The 16,313-nt window shown below is 28.6% G+C and overlaps 1 protein-coding gene across 1 annotated transcript in view; it reads left to right on the forward strand.

Moving 5' to 3' along the window:
- The window catches only part of LOC129969462 (LIM/homeobox protein Lhx1-like), a 160,560-nt gene that overhangs the window by 32,254 nt on the left and 111,993 nt on the right, over positions 1-16,313 (forward strand). The window contains exon 2 of the mRNA XM_056084040.1: positions 12,660-12,865. Within this exon, the coding sequence (XP_055940015.1) occupies positions 12,660-12,865 (206 nt within the window). The remainder of the gene's footprint in view (positions 1-12,659; positions 12,866-16,313) is intronic.

A 16,313-nucleotide genomic window follows, 5' to 3' on the forward strand; every position in this document is an offset into this window, starting at 1 on the left:
TATATATATATATATATATATATATATATATATATATGTTTATATATATATATATATATATATATATATATATATATATATATATATATATATATATATATATATATATATATATGTTTATATGTTTATATATATATATATATGTTTATATATATGTTTATATGTTTATATATATATATATATGTTTTTATATATATATATGTTTATATGTTTATATATATATATATATGTTTTTATATATATATATGTTTTTATATAAAACTTAAATTCTAAAACTTATATATTTCAAATAATTGGCAATGTCAAAGAGCAACCCCCAAAGTTCAACAGTCCCCAATATATCTAGAGGTCCTATTTCGCCAATTTTTATTTCGTATGAAGAATAGCAATCTCTAGAAATATCATCAAACATTATCTTTCCCTATCATCCTCATTTTCAAGAGAAATATTGATGATGACATCGTGTCCGCGTTACCACGGAAAGGGGATGCAGTAACTTCTGAGGGTAAAGACCGCTGAGCACCTGAGGGCAGAAGTCTGGCCTCTAGCTCAAATGAAGATGACCCATACACATTCGCTTGCACAACCCCTTTTTATACACATTCGCTTGCACAACCCCTTTTTAGAGGGGTGCTCATTCACACACTTCACAGATAGAAAACAGGGAAAGAACAACCCTGCCCAAAGCAGGACTCGAACTCGGGAAAACATACGGAACGCCAACATACTCTCATAAACCCTTATTTTTATAAGAATAGATGTTGTTTGAATCCTTAATGTACAATTAAAAAATTATTACATTTAAATTTTTATACAGTCCCCCAATCTTATTAAAAATATTATTTGATACATTAAAATTTTGAATAGAAAAAGTTCCATTCTTCTGCGACTTATCTTAATTTTAATACGTGTATAGGTGTGCGTGTTCTGTTTCTCCTAAGCAAATGGTCTGAACTTAACCATACATTTTACACTTATCATTTAGAATAAGAGAAAGAATACTATCAACTTCTCAAAATGCAAAAATTAATTGGTTAGAAATTTATAGAATATTTGCCGCATTTCTTCAGTAACTTTGGAGAAAATGAATTTATAAAAAATATTTTATGACATTTCAAAATTTAATATTCTCCCTTTTTATTGGTCTAGTTTCATTTTGGTTAAAGTTTTCTTCGAATTTTATTACACATTTTCATGGTTTTATAAATAATGGAATAAATGCAGAAGATTTTGAAATAAAACAGTTTAGAGATTCTCCATTGCTAAATAACACTGAAACTTTGAATTAATTTATCTTTATATTTATCTCTTTGGAAAACTTATCTCTTTTTGGTAAAATATGTTTATTTAAAGTTTTTTTTATTTTAAAAGTATTCTAAAATTTTTCTAATTAGATTAAAAATTATTGCCGTTTCACATCCCCCCATCATATTTATTTGTGTTTTTTACGAACTAATAAATTATTAATATTGTAATTAACAGTATAAAGCTTTGATTAGAAAATTGGCTGATGGTCGTTTATAAAAATTGTTAATTTTATTCTAGTGTTAAGATAGGTGAATACATTAAGAAGTCGAATTTTTTTTTTTGAGAAATTATTATTTATTCTTAATGTTTGAACAGTTTTTTTTTATAAAATCTGTTAGAATTTTGTTTCTAAGTCTATTGTTTTGGAATGTTACACTAATTTTTATATTTCCCTTTACATACGTTTAAATGCTATTTTACATCTTTAGGTGCTATTTTCTCAAATTTTAATCTTTGCTAAAATATTTTTATGAAAAAAACCCTCATAAATTAAAATCCAATGCACATTTTTTTTTGCCCATATTTGATATAATAGTTTCTCAATATGTTCTGCAGTTCCTAAACAAAGAATATTTAATCTATTCATTAAAAAAAATTTATATTTGTTTTAGTGCTTTACAATGTGAAAAAAAATATATGAAAAATTAGTGTTATTTATCAGTCTAACCCCAATACTTAAAGAATGGTTAGAAATACAGATTATTTTTTAATTCAGGAACTAAATAATGTATTGCTTAAGCTATTCGCAAAATTTCAAGAAAATCATTTGATAATTCTCTAAAATAAAAGATTTTTGCTTTACACCTCTTTTTAGCCCCCCCCCCACACCCACCCACCCAAGAAAACCCTCTTTTCCGATTTAAAAAATACCTGAAACTTTATTGGTATGTTTTTGTGTCGTAGATGTTTTTTTCAATCATTTTTATGCAAAAATTTTTTTATAAAAAATCTAACTATTTTCGAACATTTTTCAAAAAATTCATCCCGAACGTAGTCACATAGCTTAATTTTTAAAAGAAAAGTTACTGTCAATGTAATAATATTTTATATAAAAATAAGGTTTTTATTAAAATTTTTAGATTAGCTAGTAATGAAATATCAGCTTGTAATCTGTAATTTCTGCACCTTTTGGAACATTTTTTTTTTTTTTTTTTTTTTTGTAATAGAAGAAATATATGCCATTATGTAAAGGTTTTAAAATCGGCTGTATGACAATGATTAGAGCAAGCATCCTTTATATATTTGCTAAATATTACCATTTATATTGATTAGAGCGATTACCCTTTATATATTTGCTAAATATTACCACTTATGCTGATTAGAGCAAGCGTCCTTTATATGTTTATATTATCACTTTTATATTATTCTTTATATGGTTATATTACCACTATATTGATTAGAGTGAGCGTTCTTAAATATTTGCTAAATATTACCTCTTATATTGATTAGAGCAAGTGTCCTTTATATATTTATTATTACCACTTATATTGATTAGAGCGATTACCCTTTATATATTTGCTAAATATTACCACTTATGCTGATTAGAGCAAGCGTCCTTTATATGTTTATATTATCACTTTTATATTATTCTTTATATGTTTATATTACCACTATATTGATTAGAGTGAGCGTTCTTAAATATTTGCTAAATATTACCTCTTATATTGATTAGAGCAAGTGTCCTTTATATATTTATTATTACCATTTATATTGATTAGAGCGATTACCCTTTATATATTTGCTAAATATTACCACTTATGCTGATTAGAGCAAGCGTCCTTTATATGTTTATATTATCACTTTTATATTATTCTTTATATGTTTATATTACCACTATATTGATTAGAGTGAGCGTTCTTAAATATTTGCTAAATATTACCTCTTATATTGATTAGAGCAAGTGTCCTTTATATATTTATTATTACCACTTATATTGATTAGAGCGATTACCCTTTATATATTTGCTAAATATTACCACTTATGCTGATTAGAGCAAGCGTCCTTTATATGTTTATATTATCACTTTTATATTATTCTTTATATGTTTATATTACCACTATATTGATTAGAGTGAGCGTTCTTAAATATTTGCTAAATATTACCTCTTATATTGATTAGAGCAAGTGTCCTTTATATATTTATTATTACCATTTATATTGATTAGAGCGATTACCCTTTATATATTTGCTAAATATTACCACTTATGCTGATTAGAGCAAGCGTCCTTTATATGTTTATATTATCACTTTTATATTATTCTTTATATGTTTATATTACCACTATATTGATTAGAGTGAGCGTTCTTAAATATTTGCTAAATATTACCTCTTATATTGATTAGAGCAAGTGTCCTTTATATATTTATTATTACCACTTATATTGATTAGAGTGAGCGTTCTTAATATATTTGCTAAATATTACCACTTATATTGATTAGAGTGAGCATCCTTTATATATTTGCTAAATATTACCACTTATATTTTGAATAAAATCGCGTAAAGATGGCTATTTTTGGTACAATGGTTTCCCCTTGCTGCCTCTTTCCCGAACGTCAAGCTAGGTCATGGTCAATTGACCTGAGTGACCATTAGCCGCATTAAGGACGTAGTAATGACAGTCTTGCAAAAGGAACACTTATTTCCAGAAGGATCACGAGGTGGAACTATTTAAATGGCAAGGATCAAGGAGTCGGGGTTTTTTTAAGAAAAAAAGAGACACAGTTTTGTAGCTTTTATTCTCTCCTTTTCAAGTTTTTTCTCTTCTTTTCTTTTAACTTAATTACGTTTCAGATCATGGTAAGCGCTCGAGTGTTGAGAGGCTCTTTTCAGCATAGCAGTTGAGGAGAAAAGAGTTTTGTGTGGGAAAAACAGTTTTTTTTTCTAAAGGTTTGTCAAAAACGTTTTAGATTTTTTTTATTTGAAACATTTTTCATTTTTTTTCAGTCTTTATATCGTTAGAAACAAACACTGATATAACTTAATATTAATATTAAACAAATTTGCTTCTGTATTTCACTTTCTCTTGTGGTTCATGTAGTTATTCCAGTAACAATTTCTTGAGATGGTCAAATATTTATTTGCGAAATAATAACTAGTCGTCTTTGACGACCAGCTGCTCGCTCACTATTTTTTGTCCATATTAATTCAAATTAGCTCAACTCCATATTAGTCCAATTTGTTTAAATCAATCAATTTTGATGTGTTCATTCTTGCCACAACAAAAGTTTTATTTTAAGTTATATTTGTGCAATGAACGCATCTAACCAATCAGATTGCTCTATGCTTACAAATTGTCAAAATCATTTTAGTTGTAGAGGCTAGAGATTATACCAATATTTTCATTTGCAAAATCTCTTGAAACTGAAATGCAGTGTGGAAGACACGATCATTGACAGTGGTGATGGCTGGGGAATTCTATCCTGGGTTTTCCTCATAGAGAATGTACATTGAAGTAATGTTTCCCATAACTTATCAAGAAATTGGGCGATGGTAATGGTGATAATTTATTTAGGGGATCTCATATGAAAGCTAAGAATATAAGAGTTCTCATATGAAATAAAAATTTTGTGGAATCGAATCAGTGGTTAGAGATGGAAAGTCTTTGGTTTTTCTTATTATTTTAAAGCATGCTGATTCCCAGCTTATTTTTGATCTCAGGTTCTGTGAATATGCTCATTTTTATTACTATTAAGGTGGACGTTCATGAAAGCGTCGATTTTGGGTAAAAACTATCAAATATATTTGATTCAATATGATTACATATCGAATGCACCATATTAATTTTTTTGAAATCTACTCAGTATCTTGCAAGAAGAAAATGAGCATGATGTTACTAAATAGAACAAGGCAATGTATAGTTCAGAATATTAAGTGATATTGTTGTTTGATTGCGCAAATGATTTGTAACTTCAGTAATAAAATGAATAATTTGTAGCAATGAAATGATAATAATGTTATCTAATTGAGCATCAATTTATTTGATTGCGGTAATTATGAGATTATTAGTTTCACGTAAGTATGATGACCACGGCGATTCACTGGCAAATTTTTTTATTATCCCAATTAGAAGAATTTCTACTTCTTTCAATAATACTTCGTCATGTTCAGAAGTATGGATCATGGGCTGTACATCCTACTGGCATGTTTTGATAAACTAGAGAGGAGGGTGCCTGACCAGGTAACATTCTTGCCGTCTGACCCCGGGTAAAAATTATGAAGTCCGTTCCAAAATAATATTTATGTTCTTGCGTCTGCATTGTATTCATTAGACGTTGCTTTAAATTGCCGTAAAAAATTACTTTATAAATAAAGCATGATAGCGGTTAATTGGATATGAGTTAAATATAAATCCTGATATTTCTATGAAATTACCAATAGACGATATGTTGAATGAAATCATATGATTAACTTTCGATTTTTATAAATGTTAAAGGAAAATATATGCGTGTTTTTTAGGGCAGGCCATTTAAACTGGAGTTGCCAAACTTGATATAAATAGGCTCTGAAAAGTAAAATTGCGTACTTCTCGTTTTTTAAAAAAAAATGCTTAATTAAAAATTGCACGAGATTTTTTCCATGATAATTCCTGAAAATATTGCACAGTTAGATTTCTAACCCCATTTAAAATTCAAAACTATGTACAATATTTTAAAATTTTAAGAATGCTGCTTTTAATAACATCATTTCAATTGCCCGAAAATTTTCAACAGATTTAGACAGTTTATAGAAAATAATTTTTTCTGCTTTATTTTAACAGACTGTAACAAAGAAACTCGAGCCGCTTTCGTTATTTCATCAAATATTCCTGTATTTCTTCCTTTGCTTAAAGCTAAAGAAGAAAGAGTTACTAATTATCTACGCAATTTACATGAGAGATCTGAAAGTGAAATTACATTACTCCAAAAGACAATGTGCAATTAGAAGATGAATGTAACCGTTAGGCGACTAATGCTTAAAATATTTTGTTGAAGGAATCATAAACATCAAGTTGCGCATAAGAGAATCAATTGAATTTTAGCATAACCTCTGGAGCCAATTGGTCTCAAAGATGACTATTTCAACAAATATTTGTGGCTCTATAGAATGCAGGTATTCTTATCTTTCATGTTAATATTATAAGATTTGAATTCATAGATGTATTTATTATAAAGGTGTCTAAAGTAATAAAAGTATATTATCAAAGAATGTATGATATTTCTTAATGGTATTGGCTGAACCCTATATTGACATCTGGGCGGTTTTGAGAGATCTGATGCTTATAATTTAATGAGTAAAAGTATTTCGTCAGTAAATAATTAAATTAATTGTAATTACTGTGTAATATTAGGAAAAAAACGAATTAAATTTTCTTTAATTTTTGAAAGAAGAGTGAAAATTAAGGTTTTATTTATTTTAGATAACTCGTTCATGCAACCTGAGGAAAAACTAAGCTACCTCACTAACATCATGTGGTTTTTCTACTTGATTTTCATGTTATCCGAATCAACCGAAAATTGATTCTAGGAATTGGAAAAATAATAGCATTAGATATCTTTTCTGCAAAATAAAAATGTATTCATTTTCTTCTAAGAAAAATAAACGTGTTCATATTTTTGAACCGAATAAATTTTACTATCTCTGTTGTTGTTTTTTTTGTAGGAAACCGCAAATTCTTAATGATTCTTGGATTATACATTAAGCTCTTTTTCCTGTTTTGAAAATAACGTGTTATGACTAAATCGTCTATACAATCATTAATTAATTTAGCAAAAATACGAAGATATACGAAGATATAATAACAAAAACATGATCACTTTCGAAAACAAATATTTTCTATTTAAACTAAAGAAACAAGACTGAAATTTTTAATGTACTCATTAAAAACATCCAATGAAATGTTACAAAAATAAGAGATGAATTTAGTATCCCGACATCGGGTTTTAAGATTCTAATGGCGTGTATTAAAAAGGAACTATCAGCCAAATTCTTGTTTTATTCCTCTTTTTCTGCATGTCCTGCCACTGGTGTGGGAGGAGGGTGCCAGTTCAGGTGCCGTCCTCGGCATCTGACCGCGGTTCAAAGTTACAAGGTCCGTCCCAAAATAGCCCTAGAGTTGCTTTACAACCGGACGTTAATATAACTAAACTTAACTCTCCTTTTCTGCGATTTTGAAAATGGTATAACATAACTTTTCTTAAAAGATTTTTTTTAAAAAAAGTTTTGTATTCATTCCTGGTTCAAAAATGGTATATACATCTTTTTATCTTTTAACGAGACCCAATCAGACTAATCTGTGCATCTGATGGAAATTATTTAGAGTGTTTCATTTTATCCTGTGAAATATTCATATTTGGACTATGCTACTAATATACAGATAAATCTCGAATAGAAATACTGCCAATAGCAATGGACTTATAAAAATCTCGAATGAGTTCTTTGATGGGATATGCCGAGATAAGGAAAGGAAATTTTCATTTTCCTATAACTTTCTTACTAATGAAAACTGAAAGATTATTCAATAATTTAAGAGAATTATTATCTCACCAGTGAATAACTTTGCATGAAGAGATTTCATCCATGACTATTATCCATTTGAATTAAATGAATGGATACCTCGCTCTATTATTGTTCATTTCATGATTGCACTTACTTTCTATTTCTCTGCCTTTTAGTCTAGGAGTTTTACTGTCGAAATTAAGGCTGAAAATGATGGTCGGGATTTTTCCTTATATCTCCTTTACTATTGAAGATAGAAAGGTGATTCGAAATAGACGAAGGATTGCCCAAATATAGCAAATTATTTTTGTACTTAAATTTTATTCATAAGTTACCAAACTTTTTTTGTTATCTCTTATCTTGTTCAAGATATTTCGATACTTATATTGCTCTACCATAAGAATTGCTTGTATTTTATAATCTTTACCAAGACAAAAAGAATTTATATACGCCTTCCGAATAATCCATTGAATATATTTCTTCATTTTGAGTACTTATCTATAAACTGATGAGGCATTTTTGTTATTTAAATTCATATGAAAACATTGAAGCCAAATGAAATATCTCCAATCGTTTTTTTTTGTCTTTTTAATTAGTTTATACTGTGAATCAATTAAAGATTTAAGCATCGAAAATCCTGTAATTCGTTGCCCGAGTTAAACACGTCATTGTATACAAGAGGATTAAAAATAAAAACAAAGCAATAAAATAAGAATTAATAGCATTTAAACAACGGTCAAAAATTATATTGAGTATGTATGGAAAAGTCGATTCATTCTCACGTGATATGCATCAAATGAGCTATGTCCATTTTTAAAAATCTGCAGAAGGAAAACGATTATGGTGTCACAATATAAAAGATGTCAATTCGATATTACAGAGACATTATCATTTGATTGTGACATTATATGATTTAACTGCCATTATCGTTCGGCTACATCATCATATGAATTGATTCCGGAAGTAACGAATAATATTCTGAACTAAATGACATTATCATTTGACTCTAACGTCATATGATTTGACTCCAGTGATAACAAATTACTAATTGATTTAGATGGCGTTATCAGTTGAAAAACAACATCATATGATTTGACACCAGTAAAACTAATTTGTTATGAATTGCTAAGATAAAAAGTAAATTTTGAATTGTTTTAAAATTGAAAATAAATTTCCTCATACTGTATGTGTGAAATTAAAATAATATATTTGTTGTTCAAGATGAAGATTTTTAAATTCGTGTGAATTTCCGATTTGTGTATTGCAATAGATTGTATATTGGATTTGCTAGAGTGATGAGAAGAATTAACTGATCTTTATTGTCTCATCTGAAAAAGTAAAAAGAATATATTTCAAGCAAAAAAAAAAAAAAAAAAAATGGTTAAAATTTTAAAATGTTCGTATATGAATTCAAATTTGTTCATGGTTAATAAAATTAACTGTTATTTAAAGAAGAATTACAGAGCGGAATATTGTTTTAAGATTTATAGCAACCATTCCTTTATATTAAAAAAATACTAGATTTCATTTATTTATTTGTTTATTATTGAAAAGAATGATTTAACTTTCGAATTTTCATGTTTTATCTTATAAGATTTATTTTAAGATTAACTTATCAGCGTTTTAGCATGTGATATAAAGACTAATGAATAAATATAAGCTTTCAAAATCATAAAATATATTGAGACAAATCAACTTATTTTTGTCATTCTTCAATGCACGATAGTCCTTTCACAATAGCTCATAATTTTGTATGAGAAATCTTATATAAAATTTAATATTTTGCAAATAAACGCTTTAATAATTTCGTAGCCTTTTAATTTTTATCTAAACTGCATTGCTACACAAAATTTAATAGCATCATTCTTCATTTCTAAATTTTTTTATGTGCTTAAATTGCCATAAGTTTTGTCTCAATTCATCATAAAATACAAATTATAAGATCATTATGCTCCAAAAACAAAATAAAAACAAGGCTTTTAGTCTTAAATAAAAGTAAGGATTATTAAAAGCAAGCTTTGGCAAGCCTTTCATTTGTACGGATAAGCTTCCGAAAAGCTTTTATTTGTCGGCTTGCTTTAAAACCAAATGTACGAAATTATAATAATATCACAGTCAACCAAAATATTTCTTGTACCATTTTGTTTTCAGAACCGAGTTATAGAACCAGTAGCAGCTAATCACCAAGGACTGCAGCAAATTTGAAGGGGAGGGGGGGGGAGATCTCAAGATTTTTTTGTGGCATATTCTCAGTAATTTAATGAAATAAAATATTATTTAAAATTTGGAACGTTCTTCTAAAGACATTTCTAATTACTTACACACTGTAAGTTATATATATTACGTTATTGCATAAGTCAAAAATGTATGATACTGTACTGTTTCAAAAAAATCCAGTTCTTATAATTAAATAATATTTAGGTTGTGTTGAAAAAGTTTTATCGATTTTTTTCAATCCTGTTTAAATTTCGATTTTACATTTTTTTAAATGATTGATGACGATTCTATGATTTTATTTATTTATTTATTGAAATCTAGTCTCTTAAAAATAACCCCGAAGTTAATGTTTTGTTTTTTCTATCTATTAAAATCTGCTGCTTAAAACTTCTTATAAATGAGCTTAACAGATATCTGGTAATAATATCAGTAAAAAATATCTCGTTTTGGAAGTTAAGGAGAGGGAAAAAAAAGTCCCGAGATGCACATTACCTAAGTACCTACTAGAGGCTTAAGTCCGACCCCGTATGCTATCAAAATTATCACCTGTCTACTAAGACGCTCTCAAAAAATTATCGAATCTTTTGTTAGAGAAGGAGACGGCAGAACTTTTACTATATAAAATAAAGGAGATGTTTACTCTTATTGTGATAAATATACTTGAAAATAAAGGAGTGCTCTCTTGCTTAGCTTACAAAGATCGTATATTTACTGTAATGCGTTTCAGGGACCAGAGTTAGGCATTGACCTTTGTTCCTTTAGATGCATTTTCTTTCAGTTCTTTTTCCCACATAATTCATTTTAAATGGTACTATTTTATTTTAATTGGAAATTGAATTTACTGTTTTATAGGACTAATTCAATTTTGAGGAGCATCTTGGATGATCTTTCCCATCTTACTGCTATTTTCATGAAATCAAATAAGGAAAACCTCTTGGCGCATGCGCAAAAGCGGTTTTGGGTCTAAGAATAGACAATATAATAATAACACATTTAATTTCATGTTATTTAGATGTGGTTTAGTTTTAATGGCTCATTTATAAAAAAAAACATTCAAAATTCAGGCCCAAAAATGGTTTGAAACAAAATAGTTGCAAAAATGACAACATTTTTTAATTCAATCTAAGTGCTATTTGTATGTATGATCCGACATTGATTTAATTATAAAGCAAAGTAAAATTATAAAGCAACGTAATATAAAACGTACAGAAGAAAAATTATGAAGGTTGTTAGAATAATGTCCCAAAATTTAAATTATTGTTGCTTTTCTTGATTACACAATAATTTATTTGATAGTAAAGATTGTGGTCTGGGTGAAATGACTTGAAGACACATGTTGTCTTTTATATGGTTTATTGGTAACATCAACAACAAAAGGCACATGATTACGCCAAAGTGTAGTGGGCCTAGAGAACTACACATAAAATTTCTCAGCTGAGAGAGAGAGCCGAGATCACACTCCCCCTAGTACAGGAGTCAAGTTCGCTCCTAGTGGAAAAAAAATATACTAAACAACAACAGTGATACGTGATTTCCGCCCAGGAAGATCACGTGGTTAACTGAATTCTTAACAGTTCCAAAATTGAAATGATATTTGATACTATTTTGAATAAATTCGATTGTCCACCCTTTTGAAATAAATGGAAGTACAAAAAAGAATTACTATGAAAAAAGAATTTCTAGAGACCCCCTCTCCTCCCCAAAAATTGCAGGAGCCCCCATGCAGTAGTTTATTTTGCCTGTTTAATAATCCAGCTTTCACAATTCAATTCAATTTCAATTTATTTTTAAAATACATCGAGTTTGGAATTGTTCCATATTCCCTACTTTCCTGCATTCATAGGTTTTTATATTTTAACCCATTAATGCTTGATATTTTTGTTTTCAAATTTGTTTTGTATACTAGTTTGCAGATGGTGTCAAATAAACTAAAAAATATTTTTTTAATATATAATTAAAATTTTTAAAAATTTAAAATCGTTTCTAAAAAAGGAACAATCTTAAAACAAACAAATCTATAAAAATTTAAAAATACATAAAATTGCAAAAATACATAAACTAAAGAATTGTTCATAGCATTCATTACTAACTATCAAATACAGATAGTTATTAATTATTTTTTTTAATTTATTTTTTTCTTCTTGATATCGCAAATAGCAAAATCCTTGAACATAAAAACAAAATGGTTTCAGAACACACTTTATATCTTTTATGAACTGCCGTTTGTAGATAACAAGTTAAAATAAAAGTATTCGAATAGTTTAGTAAAATTTTAGAGTTCAAATATTTTTCTAAAACAGAGGCGCGTATCTCAAACCTCCCCTAAAAGAGAACGCTAGACATTAACAGGTAAATTTAAGGAAAAATTTCAATTAAGCAAGCACACATATTTACACATTTTCAAAAGATGTGTTACATTTCATTATAAGATTTTTATGATTTAAACCTTGAATTTAAGTTTAAACCTTGAATTCCTTACACCATAGCTCTATTATCATCAATTACCTATAACACTATGGCCAGATATGGCTCTTGCGGCAATCTCTATTTTTCTATCATTATTATTCTGCAACAAATCCTTTCTGATAATAATAATAAAAAAATCTAAACCAAATTTTGATCTTCCGTCATAACAATTCGCTTTCTGTTTGTGTTCTGCAGACGCTTCGGAACCAAGTGCGGCGGATGTTCGCAGGGCATCTGCCCCACTGACTTGGTGCGCAGGGCCCGGGGCCGCGTGTACCACGTCGCCTGCTTCACGTGTCTGCTGTGCAGGAAGCAGCCTTCGACGGGGGAGGAGCTGTACGTGTTGGACGAAACACGCTTCGTTTGTAAAGACGACTTCAACAGGCAGCACCAGCAACATAGTAAGCTTTTCTCTCTTGTTTTGCTTTATGCTTTTTTTTTTTTAAGAGATCGCTGAGAGATAAAGAAGAGGTATATTTTCGTTGAAATCCTTATACAAATTACATTGTTTGTTTGTTTTTTGTTTGCAGTGAACTTTAGATAATTCAAATCTGACGGAACCATAATCAAAATTCCGTTTATTTAAAAACTCGAATTTATAATTGTGCAAATAAATTATATGTAAAATGTCTATTTAATATTTTTAATATATTTAATTAATTTTTATATAAAGTTGGAATATATTTTCAACTAGTACACTGTACAAGACTTTCCCACTGCAACTTTCCTCTCCTATACAAAAAAAAAAAAAAAAAAAAAAAAAAAAAATACTGGGTTGTTAAAATTAATCTTCTAATAATAACATCCGTTAAATACCTATTTATTTTACCTATTATTTACATGTCATAATGCCCAATATTCCAGCTAGAATGAAATACTTCATGAAATATAAATAAAATGTAAATACTTACTTTATATGTGGCATAAAACGAGGGAATAGAACACCAAGATATTTTTATAGAATACCTGATTTTTTTCTGCAAAATATTAAACATTAGAATTATTTTATAATTCCTTGGGCATTCTATAGAATTACAAATGTTATTCAGGCAAAGGATGGGGAAAAAAAAGAACTCATGGTAATGTTTCTATTTAAAAAACATGTATTCCTTAATAAATAAATAAATAAAATAAAATATAAAATAAATATAAATATAAAATTAAAAAAATAAATAAAAATTAAAAAATTAAGACTGCCTTAAAAAAACTTTAATTAAATTTACAACATGTAGCAAAAATAGAAATATCTTCGATAAGCATGGTATCATCATGTTATCCTGTCGATACTGCTACGTTCAGTGGTGGCAGGGTGGTCGGTTGTACGCAAGAACAAGAAGGTATCATCATGTTGGTTTAATCCATTATCTATTATAATATCAGTCAAATTTTTTTTCAAACAAGTAGCTCTTTTTCTTCCATAAGCTGATTAGTTCAGTTCCATTATATTCAATCTGAACCGGAGGCATATTTCATGCTTTGCTGGCTTGTCATTTGGCATTCTATAGAATTTTTCGAAAATCATTTCATACATTGTCTGCTAGTTTCTGACATTCTATAATCTGCTTGGTTATTCTATGGAATGCCGATTTTCATACATTGCTTAAATAAGAAATAGCTTAAGACAGCATATTGATGCGAAAGCATCTACAGTGCATCTTTGTATACAATATTTGATGTTAAAATACAATAGTATAGAACTTTTGTTCGTCATATTCCATATTTGTCTCAAAAATATTTTTTGATTTAAACTAAGATAAGTCAGTATGGTACGTATAGAATGACATCTCTCGCCCCCACACACTCCTTTAAGAATTCTTTTCCTCGACATAATTTCTGATATCAGCACATTGGCTACCACACGAATAGGCTGTGATTCACATTTTTTTCTTAATTGGATTAATCCTTTTTTACTTCAGTCAAGTGATCAGCAAAGATTTCATAGGTCGTTTATTTAGAAAGATGGTCCTAATCATAAGACTGAGTCGTAGCATGAAGTATATCTTGCGGAAATAATATTTAATAGATATATCCTTTTACCCATTATTTATATTATTCAGTTTGCACATGTGGGTGTCCAGAATCATTTTATCTTGTATAATTAGGTTAAGTTGGCCGAATTAAGATCAAATTTAACAAAAATGTTTTTCAAGTAACTGAATACGCTTTGTTAGAAGACTAGAAAAATTTCTTTCCATTGATTTGTTTTGAACTCCTATAGTATATTCATTACTATAGGAGTTGTAACACTATATTGTACTGTAGTATCACAAGCTCTATAATGTATTATATATAATGCGAGTCCTACATAGCATTACAAGTTCTACAATATATAATACTATAATGTACTATAGGACTTGTCGGTGAAAAGGAAGTTAGCAACAGAAATAATATATAGAATTTGGGACATTTTCTATATGAAACGGGGAGCTCGAAAGATTTTTCTCTAAAAATATTGTTTCTTTATTATCGAGAAATATTTCGCCGTTGGCACAATAGCAACAACAACAACAACAAAAAGTAAAAGAACATTTAAAAAACTTTCAAAGTACATATAAATATTTTCTTCCCTCATAATTTAAGTACACATGTTTTCTGTAGTAAATATCAGATCAGAAAACTTGTTTGAGTCATGACCCCCGTAGTGACCGGTGGTCATTTATAACGAACGACTTCTAGGGTACGGTAGTCACTGACGCATGAATCATTCAACCCTCACCATACGATGACCTTTCATTCCCTTGTGAACCCCATGAACCACCGATTTTGCTAATCCCTAGAGGAAGACCAGCTATTATCCCCTCCCTCTTCCCCACCTCTTTTCTTAAATGAACTCACCGCCCCGATTCGATGTTTGTGACATCCTGCTGCAATAATCAGAATAGATTCCAAAATTAAATTCCTGTGTAGAATTCTGTTGCAACAGTGATGCTTCACATGACTAAAATGGCACTTTTATCATTGATCTAAAAGAAGTAAGAAAAATGCATTCCTAAGAAGTTTTTTCGAACAAAATTTTCACTCATTTGAACTATGCATAAAGTCAACAAGAAAAACAAATCTATTGAGCATCCATTAGAAGGTATAGCTAATATAATTTAAGTTGTTGTCTATTACATATTTAAAAAAAATTATAATATACCTTCTCTATATTTCGTACATAGGGGGGAAATGAATCTTTTCCTGTACATTGGACATAAACAAATACAAATGATTATACAAATATAAGATATTTTAGCTGATTTTACAGAATTAATAAATACTGGTTTGAACCCAACAAATTGCGTTATTTAGTTATTGTCGAGCTTCCACTTTTTTTACCCTATTTATAATCCGAAGAGGACTTTCTATTCCCTTGCTGGCAACGTTTCAGTTTTCGAATCAGTTCATATACATATCAAAAATAAATCGTTTGGAGCTCTGAATATATAGTCAGTTTTTATGATTTTTTAAAAATTTTGTCTGAAGCAAATTGCTGTTATTATTATTTATATTAAATAAAAATTGTTTTCGTTTAGCCGAAGGATTTATTTATGTTTGACATAAAAGATGGCAAATTTTAATGGAATAGAAATTTGGCTTATTTTCTTATTAAAAACTTTGAGAGTGGTGTATTATAGAGAAAAACGGAGGTAACTGTTGCAATGCCAACAATTTCGAAAAGAGAGAAAATGTTTTCATCTATTTAGAATGTCATATATGCAGAAAAAGAGAGAACTATGACGGGGAGGGGGGAGGATAGGAGATGAGAGAAATTGGCTAATTTTTCGAAGAGACCCCAAAGATAAAAAAAAAAAAAAAAAAAAAAAAAAAAAAAAAAAAAAAACGATCCATTTTATGAATTTGGTATAT

The sequence above is a fragment of the Argiope bruennichi genome, chromosome 5 (assembly GCF_947563725.1).
Source record: "Argiope bruennichi chromosome 5, qqArgBrue1.1, whole genome shotgun sequence".
Classification (NCBI taxonomy): domain Eukaryota; kingdom Metazoa; phylum Arthropoda; class Arachnida; order Araneae; family Araneidae; genus Argiope; species Argiope bruennichi.